The sequence below is a fragment of the Cervus elaphus genome, chromosome 19 (genome assembly GCF_910594005.1).
Source record: "Cervus elaphus chromosome 19, mCerEla1.1, whole genome shotgun sequence".
In the NCBI taxonomy this organism is placed as follows: domain Eukaryota; kingdom Metazoa; phylum Chordata; class Mammalia; order Artiodactyla; family Cervidae; genus Cervus; species Cervus elaphus.
Genome location: NC_057833.1, coordinates 51,724,195 through 51,742,426, shown reverse-complemented (window position 1 = coordinate 51,742,426; position 18,232 = coordinate 51,724,195). Strand labels below are relative to the sequence as shown.

The 18,232-nt window shown below is 40.0% G+C and overlaps 1 protein-coding gene across 2 annotated transcripts in view; it reads left to right on the top strand.

The window, feature by feature from the left end:
* The first annotated feature begins 661 nt into the window (after positions 1–661).
* The window catches only part of FAM162A (family with sequence similarity 162 member A), a 40,039-nt gene continuing 22,468 nt past the window's right edge, over positions 662–18,232 (top strand). The window contains exon 1 of one of the 2 annotated variants that reach the window (XM_043874614.1): positions 662–843. In XM_043874614.1, coding sequence (XP_043730549.1) covers positions 810–843 — 34 coding nt within the window. In that variant the 5' untranslated portion in view covers positions 662–809. Of the gene's footprint in view, positions 844–9,237; positions 9,357–18,232 lie in introns of those variants that run through there. The other variant, XM_043874612.1, reaches the window with a different exon arrangement.

Genomic DNA, 18,232 nt, shown 5'->3' with positions numbered 1-18,232 from the left:
TGTGTTCAGGTGTGGAAATAGTAAAATGTTGTTTTATAAAAATAGGCAAATAGAAAACAAAATAGGAAACACGTATGTGAAGAAGAAAATGGAGAAGGAAATGGGAAACCACTCCAGTACTCTTGGCTGGAGAATTCCAAGGACAGAGGAGCCTGGCGGGCTACCGTCCATGGGCTCACAGAGTCGAACACGGCTGTGCAACTTTCACTTTCATGTGAATTTCTCAGGTGGCCTGATACTCCCAAAGCCAACAAGAGACCAAGGCCACTGGTCACTAAGAACCCAGCTATGTAGTTTTGAGAAAGGTATGTACGTATTCACTGAAAAAACTGTACTGAAATACTGGTTTATCTAGGCAGTGTGACTTCGGGGTCTACAGTTCACATAAGTCCTACAATAAGCATTTACTTTTTTCTATTTTAAACGGGTACTTTCTTTGGTGCAGAGAATGCTTTGCAATGGCACTGGAAACCAAGACTCCAAAAGAGCATTCTTACTGCCTCCGCCAAAACGCTGGCCCGTGTGGGGCGGGGCGAGGCCGCTACCCGCACGGTCTGAGCGCTACGCACGACCCGCACGTTCCGCGCATCTCGCAGGCCCCGCCCACAGGGGCCGGCCATCACTCTTACGTCACTCACGCCCCGCCCACCACCCTGCCACGCTCGGCTCTCCGGCTCTGCCCTCACCTTCCACAAGCTCCGCCCACCACCGGTGCTCTCGTCCTCACTTTCCCGGCGCTGGGTGACATTGAGCTCGCCCGCGCCACCGCTGGCTTTGGGGCACTGTGCTGGTCGGCGGAGTAGGCGGCCATGGGGAGCCTCCGCGGCCTGCGCCTGGTGGCTGGTGAGACGCGGGCGGCGCTGAGGGTGGGCGGGAAGCCAGCTTAGCCGCTTTGGGTGAAGGAAGCCTGCAGCCCCGTTAGGCCTGGTAGTTGCTCTGTTCTGTTACGCATTCTCCTCAGGTAGTTCGGGATCCTGATTACAGGGTAGTAATAGTGGGAGAGAGCAGGGGCTGAGCGCGCAGCTGGTAAGCAGACATGCGGACTAGACAGGAGTGACCCTCGCACCAGGCTCTGCATCCACCCAGCTACCTCCAACTTAATGGTCCCTTCTTAAGATCAGTTTCGCGACCCCCCAGGCCCTGAGTCAGTTGTTAATGCACCTGCCATTCCTCGAACTCCATTGCCTGATTGATTCAGCTTTCCATGAGTCTTAGTGTCCTCCTCACTCCCACCCCCAACCGTCTCTAGAGTTTATCCCTCAGAGAAAATTTCTAGTCTGGAGTTTCCTACCCATTTGGTATCTGATTTGGCAACAGATTTAAGGTCTCCCAGAATAGTAGTATTTGGTTTCCTAAAGTGGGGAGAGGATACATTTCTTTTAAATAATTCTACAATCAAGTGCTTTGAATTTCTTAGAGGAAAGTGTTATGTAAACGCAGGACATTCGTTTTGTTTCCCTTGTAGACATTTGTGTAATGACTTTTTGGGAGTCAGAACTTAATTAGCCTTCTTGGGAACCAACAGAGCCTGTGCTTACTAGGGGCTTAGAAATCGAGAGTATTTGCCTTTTGGCTGTTTTCTAGCACCAGGGCAAATCACTCTTTAGGTCTTGTTCATGAACTTTAATAATGTGTAATGATTGATTCCTTAGTACCAAAAAGTTGTTTAATTCACATTTTAAATGAGAATCGCCTTAAACTTAGTGATTAGGATAATGTAAATGAACATTGTAAATGTAAATGAAATAATGTAGAAAAAGTTATCCTTTGCATGGCTTATTTTGCATTTCAGTGGAGAATAGTCTGGAAAACTCGTTTCAGACTGAATATTATTTATTTCCTTTAAAATAAATACCCTTTCCACTAAAGAAGATTGATTTCATTGATTTGTTCAGTTTTGATGAACTAATTTGCTTAAAATCTTTTGTATACATCCAGTTATCCTTTTTAGTAAGGTAAGCGAAAGAATCTCTGCCCTCTAGAAAATGTCTTGTAAAAGGGACTTTGACTATGGAACCAACACTGAATGTTTTTAATTAGTTCATGTTCTTGCCTTGAGAATATTAATGCATTTATGCACTATAAAGATTCCAAAACCTCTTGCACACTTTTAAGAACTTTACTATTGGGCACTCAGTCAAAACAAAATTCCTTGAGCAATTTAAGGACAATTTGTTTTACTCCAGATAGATCCTCTAAGGATGTTATATGAGCAACTCTTTCCAAAGGATCTCTGAACGTCTGATATTTTGTGAGCAACTCCAAGCAATCTGCTCTTTCACTCACTTTTGCCCATTTTATATCTAAATACTTTCGCCTGCATTGTTTTATGTGATTGATTATTCATAGTAGCACTCTTAGGTAACTCTTATTTAAAATAGACCCCTCTCTATTTTACAAATGAATAAACAAAGGTCCGAGGGTTAGAAGACTTGTCCCAGTTCGCTTCGCTGTAAAATGTTAAGAGTCAGGAGATGAGTCAGTGCCCTCAAATTCTGGAACTTGTACACTTTGCTTTGTTCGAGCTGCTTGTTCAGATATGTATGTGCATGTATTTGTCATGGCTGACAGGGTCTATTTGGTGTGAAATGGAAGAGTCATGGAATGCAGGTTTACTTGTGAAACTGAAGCAGTCATTCATATGCAAATAGTTTTCAAGTTAGAAGAGTGATTTAACTGGCAGGCTCACTAAAGGAATGGTAGGCATACCTCACTTATCCAGAATATTGTTTGGAAGGAGATAGTTTAGGTGAATGAAATTTCAAAAAGACAGAGCTTAATCCTTTAAATGATGGACCTTTATTTCTAATCATTTCTGTTGGGAATCTATACTTCCTTAACAAGCAAAAAGAATATAGACTTCTATGATCTTGGATTTGTTTATTGTTTTGTCGATATAGCTGTAGAAATAGGTCAGTGTTGTTAACTTTTGGTTCTTGGACCTTTTCACAGATAAGAGGACCTATGAACCTCAGAAATTACATTCAAATTTTTATGGTTGTATGCCTGTCTGGGGAGAAGGCAGTGGCAACCCACTCCAGTACTCTTGCCTGGGAAATCCCATGGATGGAGGAGCCTGGTGAGCTGCAGTCCATGGGGTCACAAAGAGTCGGACTTGACTGAGTGACTTCACTTTCACTTTTCACTTTCCTGCATTGGAGAAGGAAATGGCAACCCACTCCAGTGTTCTTGCCTAGAGAATCCCAGGGATGGGGGAACCTGGTGGGCTGCCGTCTATGGGGTTGCACAGAGTCGGACACGACTGAAGTGACTTAGCAGCAGCAGCAGCATGCCTGCCTGGGGAAGAGAGGGCGTAGCTAGTATCCATTTGTTGTTGTTCAGTCACTCAGTTGTATCCGACTCTTTGTGACCCCATCGACTGCAATACACCAAGCTTCCTGTCTTTCACTATCTCCTGGAGTTTGCCCAGACTCATGTCCATTGAGTTGATGATGCCATCCAACCATCTCTTCCTCTGTCTCCCCCTTCTCCTGCTTTCAGTCTTTCCCTGTAGCAAGGTCTTTTCCAATGAGTTGGCTCTTCACATCAGATGGCCAAAGTATTGGAGCTCCAGCTTTAGCATCAGTGCTTTCAGTGAATATTGAGGGTTGATTTCCTTTAGGGTTGACTGGTTTGATCCCCTTGCAGTCCAAGGGACTCTCAGGAGTCTCTCCAGCACCGTAGTTCAAAAGCATTGTTTCTTTGGCACTCAGCCTTCTTCATGGTCCAGCGCTCACATCTGTACATGACTGCTGGAAAAACCATAGCTTTGACTATAGGGACCTTTGTTAGCAAAGTGATGTCTCTGCTTTTTAATATGCTGTCTAGCTTCTCTTCCAAGGAGCAAGCATCTTTTAATTTCATGGCTGCAGTCATGTCCCCAGTGATTTTGGAACCCAAGAAAATTAAGTCCATCACTGTTTCCATTTTTTACCTAACTATTTGCCATAAAGTGATGGGACTGGATTCCATGAACTTACTTAGTTTTTTGAATGTTGAGTTTTAAGCCAGCTTTTTCACTCTCCTCTTTCACCCTCAAGAAACTCTTGAGGTCCTCTTTGCTTTCTGCCATTAGGGTGGTGTCATCTGCATATCTGAGGCTATTGATATTTCTTTCAGCAGTCTTGACTCCAGCTTGAGCTTCATCCAGTCTGGGATTTAACATGATGTACTCTGCATATAAATTAAATAAGCAGGGTGACAATATCAGCCTTGATGTACTCCTTTCCCAATTTGGAACCAGTCCATTGTTGCATGTCCAGTGCTGTTGCTTCTTGACCTGCATACAGACTTCTCAGGAGGCAGGTGAGGTGGTCTAGTATTCCTATCTTTTTAAGAATTTTCCAGTTGTTGTGATCCACACAGTCAAAGACTTTAGTGTAGTCAGTGAAGCAGAATTAGATATTTTCTGGAATTCCCTTGCTTTTTCTATGATTCAGTGGATGTTGGCAATTTGATCTCTGATTCCTCTGCCTTTTCTAAATCCCACTTTACATCTGGAAGTTCTTGGCTGACATACTGTTGGAGTCTAGCTTGAAGGAATTTGAGCATGATCTTGCTAGCATGTGATATGAGTGCAGTTGTGCTGTAGTTTGAACATTCTTTGGCATCGCCCTTCTTTGGGATTGGAATGAAAACTGACCTTTTCCAGTCCTGTGGCCGCTGCTGAGTTTTCCAAATTTGCTGGCATATTGAGTGCAGCAGTTTCACAGAGTCATCTTTTAGGATTTGAAATATCCTGAAATGAAAAATCCTGAAAGCTGGAATTCATCACCTCCACTGGCTTTGTTCATAGTGATGCTGCCTAAGGTCCACTTGACTTCACATTCCAGGATGTCTGGATCTAGGTGATTGATCACACCATCGTGATTATCCAGGTCATTAAGACCTTTCTTGTACAGTTCTGTGTATTCTTGCCACCTCTTCTTAATATCGTCTGCTTCTGTGAGGGCCATACTGTTTCTGTCCTTTATTGTGCCCATCTTTGCATGAAATGTTCCCTTAGTATCTCTAATTTTCTTAAAGAAATCTTTAGTCTTTCCTGTTCTATTGTTTTCCTCTATTTCTTTGCATTGTTCACCTAAGGCTCTTATCTCTCCTTGCTATTCTTCGGCACTCTGTGTTCAGATAGGTATGTCTTTCTTTTTCTCCTTTGCCTTTTGCTTCTCTTCTTTTCTCAGCTATTTGTAAGGCCTCCTCAGACAACCATTTTGCCTTGTTGTATTTCTTTTTCTTGGGGGTAATTTTGGTCACTGCCTCTTGTACAATGTTGTGAACTTCATCTGTGGTTCTTTAGGCACTCTGTCTTATCAGACCTAATCCCTTGAATCTGTCGCTTCCACTGTATAATCACTGGCATCCATTACATTACACAGAGCAATCTGTGCTAAGGTAAAAAGCACTTTTATGATGATTTGTAAATAGGTGGCTAGTGACCCATGCTATTGTGGGTACCATGAGGGTAAAATGGGTCTGTTTGTACTCTAACTTCAGCACTTACCAGTGTCCATCTCATAGCAGATAGGCAATAGATATTTTTTGGAATAATTTTTTAATATTGTATTATTTTTTAAAGATAATTGTTTTTTATAATAACTATTACTTTCTATATAATAATTATTAGCCCAAAGGAATGAAATGGTCTTTTAAGAATGTTTATTCACACCTTCAAAAAGTATTTGCTGCCCTAAACTCCTTTGACTTAATAGGAGATTTTAAAATGAATTTATTATTATTATTATGCCAATGAAGTGGGCCATGGACAGCCTCCTTGTCAGTTTAACTCATGCCAAAGCATTAGAATCAAGAAATAATTTAGAAGTCATGTATCCTAATTTTACCAATGAGGCCCAAAAAGAAAATTGACTTGGTAAGGGTCACACAAGTACAAAGCTGGGAATATCTCCCAGCTCCTATTCTCATTTTATTTCTATTACAGTAAGTCCCCTGCATATAAATGAATTCTGTCCCAAGTCCAGTTTACCCGTAACCCCAGCAAAGCTAGCCTAGGTACCCATCTAACACAATTAGCTATATAATACTATTGCAATAGGTTTATAATACTTTTCACGCAAATAACATATAAAAAATAAACACAGAAAACATTTTTAACACTACAGTAGAGTACCTTGAAAAGTACAGTGGTACAGTACAACAGCTGACATACAGGGCCATGTTTGCATCTTTGAAAGTTCACAACTTGAAGATTCCTATGTTGGGGACTTACTGTACATTCTGCTCCTTCATTGTACTTTTTGTTTGTTCTTGCTAATCAGCCCTAAATGAGTACATGCCCATTTTTACCATTTTATGCCTCTAGTCTTTGACTTTGCTTATCACTTCCTCCAGGCCTTGCCAACAGGTTTTTATCAAACAAACACTGTGTGCCCTATTCACTAAGAAAGCTCTAGAATGAGTGGACTGCCATTCTTCTAGGGCTTATTGCAAACTCTTCTAGAGTTTATTGCAATAAACAGAGGTATATAATATACCTGGAGAGCTTATACAAGATAGTAGATATTAAGTGCTAGATTGCAGAACAGATTTTAAATGCTGCTCTGGTGTCCTGAAGCGGGTTCCTTTTGGCTTTACACATATCTCTTTCTAGTTTCACAGTTACTCTTGTTACTTTGGTACCTAGACATCTGCCATGGTGAGGGTTTTTGGCAAAAGCTACAAATCAGGGCTTTTCCCCACCAGCCCCCTCCCGAGCATTCAGAGAAAGGAAAAGTAGTGTAGGTTAGGGTTATCTACTGAAGGCTTCATTGAAACAAAAGGGATGGGAGAGTGACATGAACAAAGGTGGGGGCAGTAATGCGTATAGAAAGGGTGTTGGAGGAGAAAGGGCAGTAGGGAGAAAGGATTATCTTGGATTGCAGGAGGTAATAGAAGATAAAGTATGGCCTCTTGAGGATTTTAACCAGATGATTTTGGACAAAAAGGAAACCTTCAAGCAAAAGTCATTAAAAAACATTTTTGGAAAATTAATATGGTAGCTGCTACCTGTGAAGATATTACTGTAATCCGTGGGTGAAGTAATGATGGAAATGATAAAAAAGGAATTTATCTAGGAAGTGTTTTGAAGAAACTATTCGTATGACTTTGAGACATAGAGTAATGTAAGAAAGGACATAGAGACTAAAGTTTTTGAGTGTGGAGGACTGAAGGAGTATTGCCCCATTGTCAGAAATAAGAGAGTTGGGAAGGAATTTGGCATTTGGGAAATTTGGGAATTTGGCAGAGAGGATGGTGCATTATTGAGTAGGAGATGGCATTGAGTTATAGGTGAGGATGGAACCTCTCAATTAAAGACCTGAAGACAAAGGAAGAGTAGAGTTAGAGAAATATATGAGAGCCGTCAGTTTTGAGCTGATTATTAAAACAGAATGGAGGAGCCCTCCATAAGTAGTGCGAAATAGAGGCAAAGACTGAACCTTGGAGGCCTGACATAGTGTAAACAATAGGAAGTGGCAGAGGATATTAAAGAAAGTGGTTCACAGAGATCAGAGATAAAGGGGGAAAACATGGCAGTGTAATGAACAGGAGGACTGAGTCCTTGTAGAAGGATGAGATCAAAGCTGGGAAGAGGAGAGTCTAATAAGCTAGTGATAAGATTCCAAAAGACGTATTCATATGACTAGAAAGAGATCACTAATTTACAGCAACTTTAGTAAATGGGTGGGGGAAGGAACATTGTAGTTAGCGTGTGGTGATGGGGTCAGGGTAGTAAATACATGCCACTTATTCAGTCACTTGAACTATGAAAGGAAGGAGATGGTATTTTATTTATAGGAGCTGTTGAAAACAAGTGAATGTTTCAAGATAGTGGACCCTCAGTGCCACTGTACTATAATGTGTCAGGAATTCTCATCAGCTACCAGTAGATGTGTAAATTGATTCAGCCTTTCTGGAAAGCAGTTTGTTACATATATTAAGAATCTTAAGGGTGGACCTAGAGATTATCATACTAGGTGAAGTAAGTCAGAGAAAGACAAATATGATATCACTCATGTGGAATCTAATTTTTAAAAAAAGTACAAATGTTATTTCCAAAACAGAAGCAGACTTACAGATATCAACAACACACTTAGGGTTATCAAAGGGAAATGTTGGAGGGAGGGATAAATCAGGAGTTTTGGAATGAACACACGCACCCTACTGTATTTAAGATAGGTAACCAACAAGGACCTACTGTATAGTGCAGGGAACTCTACCCAGTATTCTGTGATAACCTATATGAGAAAAGGGTCTAAAAAAAATACACACACACTCATATGTATAACTGAATCACTTTGCTGTACACTGGAACTAACACAACATTGTAAATCAACTATACTCCAATAAAATTAAAATATTAAAAAAAAGAATCTTAAAAGGGTTCATATCCTTTAACCATTGTATCCTTTAGTCCTCCACCACCAGGATTCTATATGAGAAAATAACCAGAAATGCCATTGAAGATTCTGTAGAAAACTATTGATGCTTTTGAACTGTGGTGTTGGAAAAGACTCTTGAGAGTCTCTTGGACTACAAGGAGATCAAGCCAGTCCATCCTAAAGGAAATGAGTTCTGGCTGTTCATTGGAAGGACTGATGTTGAAGCTGAAACTCCAATATTTTGGCCACCCAATGTGAAGAGCTGACTCATTGGAAAAGACCCTGATGTTGGGAAAGATTGAAGGCAGGAGGAGAAGGGGACGACAGAGGATGAGATGGTTGGATGGCATCACTGACTCAATGGACATGAGTTTGGATAGACTCTGGGAGTTGATGATGGGAGGCCTGGCGTGCTGCGGTTCACGGGGTCGCAAAGAGTCAGACATGACTGAGCGACTGAACTGAACTGAATTCATTGGAATATTTGTAATAGTGAAAAATGGGAAATAAATCCAGCTATAGAGAATGATTGAATTCAGTTTATATCCATTGGATGTTATGCAGTATCAGAAGTATTTTTTAATTAATGTCTTGGTAAAGTGTGACATAAGCAAGATATGGAATTATCTGGAAATGGAAAATGTGTATGTTGTGTATAAGTATAGGAAGACATCTGGGAAAAAATACACCAAGTTATTATCCCCAGATGGTGTGATTATGGCTGCTTTTGTTTTTCTTCATGTGTATTTTTAGTTTCCCAAATTTTCTGTTATGAGCAAGTGTTACTTTTATAATATGACGATTTTTTTTTGGTTTGTTTAAGAGTGGGGAGACAGTGTTTGGCAAGAAAAAGGCAGTGGAAAAGAAAGATCTAGAGGTTATGAGAATTTTGGTACAGCATCTCTCAGCAAGAATGATCACAGATGGAATGGTTCAGAATGAAGGAAGAATTGTGTGGATGGATGAAACACAGGTGCAGAGGTAGGGAATCTGTTCTGTCACAAAACCTATTTAGGTCGACAGCTGAGGTAGAAAGGATTTCAAATAACCACTGTTGGGAGTGGGCTGGGATGTTGATGGGAGGATAAATGATTACCAAGGAGTAGCCCCTTATCACTGATATTTGGCCACCCACCAGATACATGGATACTTTTCTTTCCATAGAGTCCCCACCCACCCCACCCCCCAACCCCACCACCACCTCAGCTTAAAAACTGGCCAGGTTCCAAAGGTTTATTTATAAATCTATTTTTTGAACTTTAATATTCTTTTCCATGAAAGTAACGTTTCAAATGGTAATTACAGTTCTAGCCAGCCCACAAAACTTATGAGGCCATTGTGTCTTGCTCGTTTTTCCTTACTAGTATTTTCACATCTGTTAGTTTCTTTCCATTGATGCCTGTAAGTATCCTCTCCTTTACAAACCCACTTGAACTTGTGACACCACTTAAGAGGAGATTTCCACATTTGTGTCTACCCACTTCTGCTCCCTTTATCCTGCTTCTCCCACACTCCTAGCCAGACCTGCTTTCTGCACTCAGATTTATCTGCCAGACTCACCATGGTTAGTTTTCGTTTCCTACTCAAAACTGCTTTTCCTGTTCCCCAAAATCTTTTGGGGGTTTGGCAGACAAAAGGACTGTCACAGTGGAGGAGCATGGATAAGCAGAGTGCTGAACCAGAGTGCATTATGCCAGTATCATCACTTAAGTTCTCAGCACTAGAACATCAGCATGTCAGCAGTAAGGCTTGTGAGCACTAGTTGCCTGGCAGCCAGATCCAAAATTCTATGTCACATACAAGAATAGGGCAAATCAGTGTTTGAAGCCAGAAGAAATCCATCAATTGTCAGAATAGTTGCAGCCATGAGATACCAAGTTGTTAAGGTCTCATCTCTGAAAAAGCTCAGAGCATGTTAATGTTTCAGTCTTTTTCATTTGTTTTGTTGTGCTCAGCTGTTAGGGCAGCCCAGCTTTGCTTCCAATGTAAAAAGCAAATCAGTGGTTCTCTATTCTAAATGAGCTCGGGGTGGGAATAAGAGTTCCAGTTTCTCTGTGTGATATAATTACACTACCTTATTCTTCTTTGTAGTAGGTCTACTGAGCAGCAACAAACATCTGACATATGACTTAATCATAATATTAAATGTAGTATTGACAAGATAGTTTACTTGTAGGAACTGTGCCATCCTCAGGATAAACATACATTTAGTTTTTTCCACGTGATACTTAAAATTGACTCTGATTCACAAAACAAACTTTCAGAGTTCCTTCCTCAGACTTGCCATTTCCTATCACAGCAAACATTTCAGGACAAGCAGTATCCTATTTCAGTTCAAGAAGGATTAGGCATTTGTGGGCTAGCATGAGAACCAGCTAAGTATCTAGATAAAATAAATCTTTCCATGGGACATGAAAAAGGAACATTGTTTCCTCGTAAATAATTTGAGAATGAGAATGTTTTTGATTTCCACAATGAAATTTTAGTAACTCATCCATTTTATGAGCCTTTTTAAATTTTTTTTTTGATATATGGTTGATTTACAATGTGTTAGTTTCAAACATACAGCAAAGTGATTCAGTTGTACATATATATGTGTATATATGTTATTATTCAGATTCTTTTCTTTTATAGGTTATTCAGTTCAGTTTAGTCGCTCAGTTGTGTCCAACTTTTTGCGACCCCATGAATCGCAGCACGCCAGGCCTCCCTGTCCATCACCAACTCCCAGAGTTTACTCAAACTCATGTCCATTGAGTGGGTGATGCCATCCAGCCATCTCATCCTCTGTTGGCCCCTTCTCCTCCTGCCCACAATCCCTCCCAGCATCAGGGTCTTTTCCAATGAGTCAACTCTTCACATGAGGTGGCCAAAGTACTGGAGTTTCAGCTTCAGCATCCGTCCTTCCAGTGAACACCCAGGACTGATTTCCTTTAGGATGGACTGGTTGGATCTCCTTGTAGTCCAAGAGACTCTCAAGAGTCTTCTCCAACACCACAGCTCAAAAGCATCAATTCTTCGGCGCTCAGCTTTCTTCACAGTCCAACTCTCACATCCATACATGACCACTGGAAAAATCATAGCCTTGACCAGATGGACCTTTGTTGGTAAAGTAATGTCTCTGCTTTTTAATATGCTATCTAGGTTGGTCATAACTTTCCTTCCAAGGAGTAAGCGTCTTTTTAATTTCATGGCTGCAGTCACCATCTGCAGTGATTTTGAAGCCCAAAAAAATAAAGTCAGCCACTGTTTCCAATGTTTCCCCATCTATTTGCCATGAAGTGATGGGACTGGATGCCATGATCTTAGTTTTCTGAATGTTGAGCTTTAAGCCAGCTTTTTCACTCTCCTCTTTCACTTTCATCAAGAGGCTTTTTAGTTCCTCTTCACTTTCTGCCATAAGGGTGGTGTCATCTGCATATCTGAGGTTATTGATTTTTCTCCTGGTAATCTTGATTCCAGGTTGTGCTTCTTCCAGCCCAGCGATCTCATGATGTACTCTGCACTTAAGTTAAATAAGCAGGCTGATAATATACAGCCTTGATGTACTCCTTTTCCTATTTGGAACCAGTCTGTTGTTCCATGTCCAGTTCTAACAGTTGTTTCCTGACCTGCATACAGGTTTCTCAAGAGGCAGGTCAGGTGGTCTGGTATGCCCATCTCTCTTTTTTTTTTTTTTTTAATTAATTGCTAATTAGAGGCTAATTACTTCACAACATTGCAGTGGGTTTTGTCATACATTGACATGAATCAGCCATGGAGTTACATGTGTTCCCCATCCCGATCCCCCCTCCTACCTCCCTCTCCACCCGATTCCTCTGGGTCTTCCCAGTGCACCAGGCCTGAGCGCTTGTCTCATGCATCCCACCTGGGCTGGTGATCTGTTTCACTATAGATAATATACATGCTGTTCTCTTGAAACATCCCACCCTCGCCTTCTCCCACAGAGTCCAAGAGTCTGTTCAGTACATCTGTGTCTCTTTTTCTGTTTTGCATATAGGGTTATCATTACCATCTTTCTAAATTCCATATATATATGTGTTAGATGCTGTAATGTTCTTTATCTTTCTGGCTTACTTCACTCTGTATAATGGGCTCCAGTTTCATCCATCTCATTAGGACTGATTCAAATGAATTCTTTTTAACGGCTGAGTAATATTCCATGGTGTATATGTACCACAGCTTCCTTATCCATTCATCTGCTGATGGGCATCTAGGTTGCTTCCATGTCCTGGCTATTATAAACAGTGCTGCAATGAACATTGGGATACACGTGTCTCTTTCAGATCTGGTTTCCTCGGTGTGTATGCCCAGAAGTGGTATTGCTGTGTCATATGGCAGTTCTATTTCCAGTTTTTTAAGGAATCTCCACACTGTTCTCCATAGTGGCTGTACTAGTTTGCATTCCCACCAACAGTGTAAGAGAGTTCCCTTTTCTCCACACCCTCTCCAGCATTTATTGCTTGTAGACTTTTGGATAGCAGCCATCCTGACTGGCGTGTAATGGTACCTCATTGTGGTTTTGATTTGCATTTCTCTGATAATGAGTGATGTTGAGCATCTTCTCATGTGTTTGTTAGCCATCTGTATGTCTTCTTTGGAGAAATGTCTGTTTAGATCTTTGGCCTATTTTTTGATTGGGTCATTTATTTTTCTGGAATTGAGCTGCAGGAGTTGCTTGTATATTTTTGAGATTAATCCTTTGTCTGTTGCTTCATTTGCTATTATTTTCTCCCAATCTGAGGGCTGTCTTTTCACCTTGCTTATAGTTTCCTTTGTTGTGCAAAAGCTTTTAAGTTTAATTAGGTCCCATTTGTTTATTTTTGCTTTTATTTCCAATATTCTGGGAGGTGGGTCATAGAGGATCCTGCTGTGATTTATGTTGGAGAGTGTTTTGCCTATGTTCTCCTCTAGGAGTTTTATAGTTTCTGGTCTTACATTTAGCTCTTTAATCCATTTTGAGTTTATTTTTGTGTATGGTGTTAGAAAGTGTTCTAGTTTCATTCTTTTATAAGTGGTTGACCAGTTTTCCCGGCACCACTTGTTAAAGAGGTTGTCTTTTTTCCATTGTATGGTATGCCCATCTCTTGAAGAATTTTCCACAGTTTATTGTGATCCACACAGTCGAAGGCTTTGGCATAGTCAATAAAGCAGAAATAGATGTTTTTCTGGAACTCTCTTGCTTTTTCGATGATCCAGCAGATATTGGCAATTTGATCTCTGGTTCCTCTGCCTTTCTAAAACCAGCTTGAACATCTGGAAGTTCTCGGTTCACGTATTGCTGAAGCTTGACTTGGAGAATTTTGAGCATTACTTTACTAGCATGTGAGATGAGTGCAATTGTGCGGTAGTTTGAGCATTCTTTGGCATTGCCTTTCTTAGGGATTGGAATGAAAGCTGACTTTTTCCAGTCCTGTGGTCACTGCTGAGTTTTCCAAATTTTCTGGCATATTGAGTGCAGCACTTTAACAGCATCATCTTTCAGGATTTGAAATAGCTCAGCTGGAATTACATCACATCCACTAGCTTTGTTCGTAGTAATGCTTTCTAAGGCCCACTTGACTTCACATTCCAGGATGTCTGGCTCTAGGTGAGTGATCACACCATTGTGATTATCTGGGTCGTGAAGATCTTATTTGTACAGTTCTTCTGTGTATTCTTGCCACCTCTTCTTAATATCTTCTGCTTCTGTTAGGTCCATACCATTTCTGTCCTTTATCAAACCCATCTTTGTGTGAAATGTTCCCTTGGTATCTCTAATTTTCTTGAAGAGATTTCTAGTCTTTCCCATTCTGTTGTTTTCCTCTATTTCTTTGCATTGATCGCTGAGGAAGGCTTTCTTATCTCTCCTGGCTATTCTTTGGAACTCTGCATTCAAATGGGAATAGCTTTCCTTTTCTCCTTTGCTTTTCGCTTCTCTTCTTTTCTCAGCTATCTGTAAGGCCAAGATATCAAATATAGTTCCCTGTGCTGTACAGAAGGTCCTTGCTTTTTATCTGTTTTGTTTATAATAGTGTGTATCTGTTAATCCCAAACTCCTATTTTATCCCTCCTCTACCCTTTCCCCTTTGGTAACTGTAAGTTTGTTTTCTATGTCTGTGAGTCTGTTTCTGTTTTGTAAATATATTCATTTGTATTGTTTTTAAGATTCCACATAGAAGTGATGTCACATGATTGTCTTTCTCTGTCTTATTCACTTAGTATAGTAATCCCTAGTTTGCTCCATGTTACTGAGAGTGGCTTTATATCGTTGAAAAGAGGGATTTTGAACACAGCCAGAGACATATGTGTTTAACTCTGCAGGTGTACCTTGCTCATTCTTGTAGCCTTTGTTCAAAAGGGACTCCAGCTAGTTGTGCTGAAGAGCAGTTCTCAAACATGGCAGTGCGTTAGAATCACTTAGAAAATCTTTCTAAAGAATACTAATACCAGAGTCCTGTTCACAGAAATTGGGATTTAATTGATCTGGGATGGCCCTGTTGGTTGGTTTTTTTGTTTGTTTTTCTGTGTTGATTCCAGTATACAGAGTTTGAAATCCATCTTTCTCAAATTTTAGTGTGTGTAAACATCACTTGAAGGGCTTGTGAAAACATTTTTCTAGTCCTCACCCCAGGAGATTCTAATTTTGGGTTGGTGTCTGAGAAGTATTTCCAGGAAGCTCCCAGCTGAGGCTGAATAGCACTATTACAGACTTTAGAGTATGTGGTATTGGTTTCCATGTGTCCAGCACAAAATATGTACACATCAAAATATTGAATGAATGTGGCTATTTGCTTCTTGAAATAAAACGTTCATGTGAATGACTTGTATATCTCATTAAAAATACAAATTCAAATTCTGTAGGTCTGTGGTGGAGCCGAAAGTCTGCACATGTAACAAGCTCACAGGAGATGGCAACAACATTTGAAAATAGCACAGTATGACAAGATATATATCATCATGTGTCATTTTCTCATCTCAGTTTCACCAAAGTACCCTAGGCAGATGACCTTCACCTGCATGTCTTTGGTCTACCCTGAATTGGGCACATTTCCTATTATACTCCATTTCTTTCCTTTTCTATCCTATTCCAAAAGTATACTGGAGTACAAATGAGTGAGACTGACATTTTTATAGAGATTACATCAAATCTTCTCTGATTTTTAAAATACTTAATATTAAGTAAATATACATTTGTTCATAGTTTGTATAAAGTAAAAACAATAAGATATAATTAAGCCCATGCTTAATAGTATTTTTATTTAGAATAATTTTATTTACAGAAAAAACACAAAGATAGTACAGAGTTCTGTGTACTGCTTACCCAATTACCTCTAATTTTATCATTTTACATAACCCACAATACATTTGTCATTACTAAGAAATTAACATTGGTACTTTGCTATCCACTGAAGGAGAGGCTTCCTTTGGTTCTCACTAGTTATTCTGCTGATGTCCATTTTCTGTTCCAGGATCCAATCCAGTATACCATGTTGCGTTTAGTTGTCATATCTCCATAGATATGGTCTGTTATGGTTTCTGATCTGTGATGGTTTCACATTCTTTGATTTTCATGGCGTTGCCAGTTTTGAGGAATACTTGTCAGATATTTTGTGAGATATCTCTCAGTTTGGTTTTGCTTTCTCATGATAAGACTAGGATTATGGGTTTTGGGAACGAATAAATAGCACAGAGGTAAAGTGCCCTTCTCATCACATCATACTAGACAGTGTGATTTATTAATATCCACATGATTTATTATTGGACACATTTTTTTATGGATGGACTCATATATTTTTTACCTTGCTATAATCCATTACTGCGTTATTTACTTTGTTGCTCAAATTATTCCAGTTTAGGCTTTATCAGATCAACTTCCATGTCCCTTTACAGGCCCCCATCGTATTGATTTTTGAACACTACTTTCTGGCATTCCAGGATATTCCAGACTCATCTTGTATTTTCTCTACCCCCACATAGAATCAGCCAGTTTTCTCCAGGGAGCCTGGGTTCCTTTTATTGGATAATGGTATTTAGACACCAAGATTTGGTCAGTGAGTATGCTTATTGCTACTTAAGTGTCATTGATTCCAGGCCTTAGTGGGCACAGCTAGGAAATACACGTGTGTACTAAGCCATGTGTACACGCATATTTATGTCTCTGTCGCTCTTGTGTCTGTCATCTATATATATGTACACATACATGTATACATATACATATGTATATATATACATATATATATATATATATATATATACACTAAAGGTGCGCATACTGAGTTCTCTGACTAATCCAGCACCACGTTCTTTCTAGCCTTCCACCCTTGCTTTTGGAACTTCTTTCTTTGACAGTGAGAAACCTGGCTGTCATTATCTACCATTTAGTTAGTTACTTGTTCAATCCTGGTATATACTTATAGTCATGCATTTTTAATAGAATTGGATACATTTGTCAGAGTCTGCATTCCATCCTGGGAATCACCCAGTCTCCTAGTTGATATTTTTAAATGTGCATATATTAAAGTTGTTTGTGATGTACAGTTTTAGGGGTTTTGACAATAAAATGCCATGATTTTATTTTTAAGCAGATCATTGGCAAACTTCATACCTAGCAACATACTTGCAACAGACCTGGCAGCTGATCTTGATACAGGTTCTAGTGTGTGTGAAAGTCGCTCAGTCGTGTCTGACTGTACTGTCCATGGAATTCTCCAGGCCAGAATACTGGAGTGGGTAGCCAGTTCCCTTCTCCAGGAGATCTTCCCAACCCAGGGATCAAGCCCAGGTCTCTTGCATTGCAGGCGGATTCTTTACCAGCTGAGCCACCAGGGAAGCCCTCACACAGGTTAAGAAACACTAAATTAAATAATCTTATAAAAGCCTCTTTCTCCACCAGCATTCACTGAACCTTCATTTATCATCACTGATTCTCAGAGATTGGTCATATTCCAGGTAACGTCATTGACCGTTATCTCCGGGAGAGTCTTGAATGATTCTGAGGAGGAAGAAAAAAGCATGCCCACTGCTCTGCACTGCGCATCATGGGGTTGAAATGAAAGGAAAGGAAAGGACAACAGGACAGAAGTCAGTACTTGAATCAGACTCATTGAGGCTGACCCGCTAAAGCCTCCAGGGAGCAGTAATAACTCTAAGGCACTGATTTACAAATTGTGGACCCCCAGACCAACAGGATTGGCATCACCTGGGAAATTGTTGGAAATGCAAATTCTCAGACTCCACATACACTTACTGAATCAGAAACTCTGGAAACGGGGTCCAGTAGAATGTGTTAGAAGTCCTCTGGGTGATTGTGTTGCATACTAAAACTTAAGGACAGCTACTCTTAAGATTAACAAGCCATTTGCCAGTCAGAGCCTTCCAGGCACAATGAGGCTTCACTTTCTGCTAAGGCCCTGGGGACGCAGTTTGGTCAGCCAGGGACAGGCTGCTAGTGAAGCCAGGGGGTTAAGGAACTGTTTTTCTTTTGGGTTTTTTGTTTGTTTTTAATTATGATCCACCAGAGGATGGAAAATTTTTGGCTTGGATGTCTGGGGCAATAAATTCTTATCTCTTTGAGATAGAAAAGTAGTCTTAATAATTATACTAAAACTTTTATGCTTCAATTTTATTGTAGTTGTAGAATAAGTACCAAAATCACATCAAGACTTCATATATTTTTTTAAGTGATGCTGGGTTTTTTTAAATTATTTTTTCCAATAGTCTGTTGTTTCTAATTGTATAATATTATGTTTATTTATGCTTTAATACCATTTATACCTTAGGGAGAGAAAAATTACTGGCATCCAGTGTGAAGTTGTAGTAACAAAAGGTTGGGAGATATTTTCTGATCTAGGTAAACCTCTCATGCCTTTAAGTCC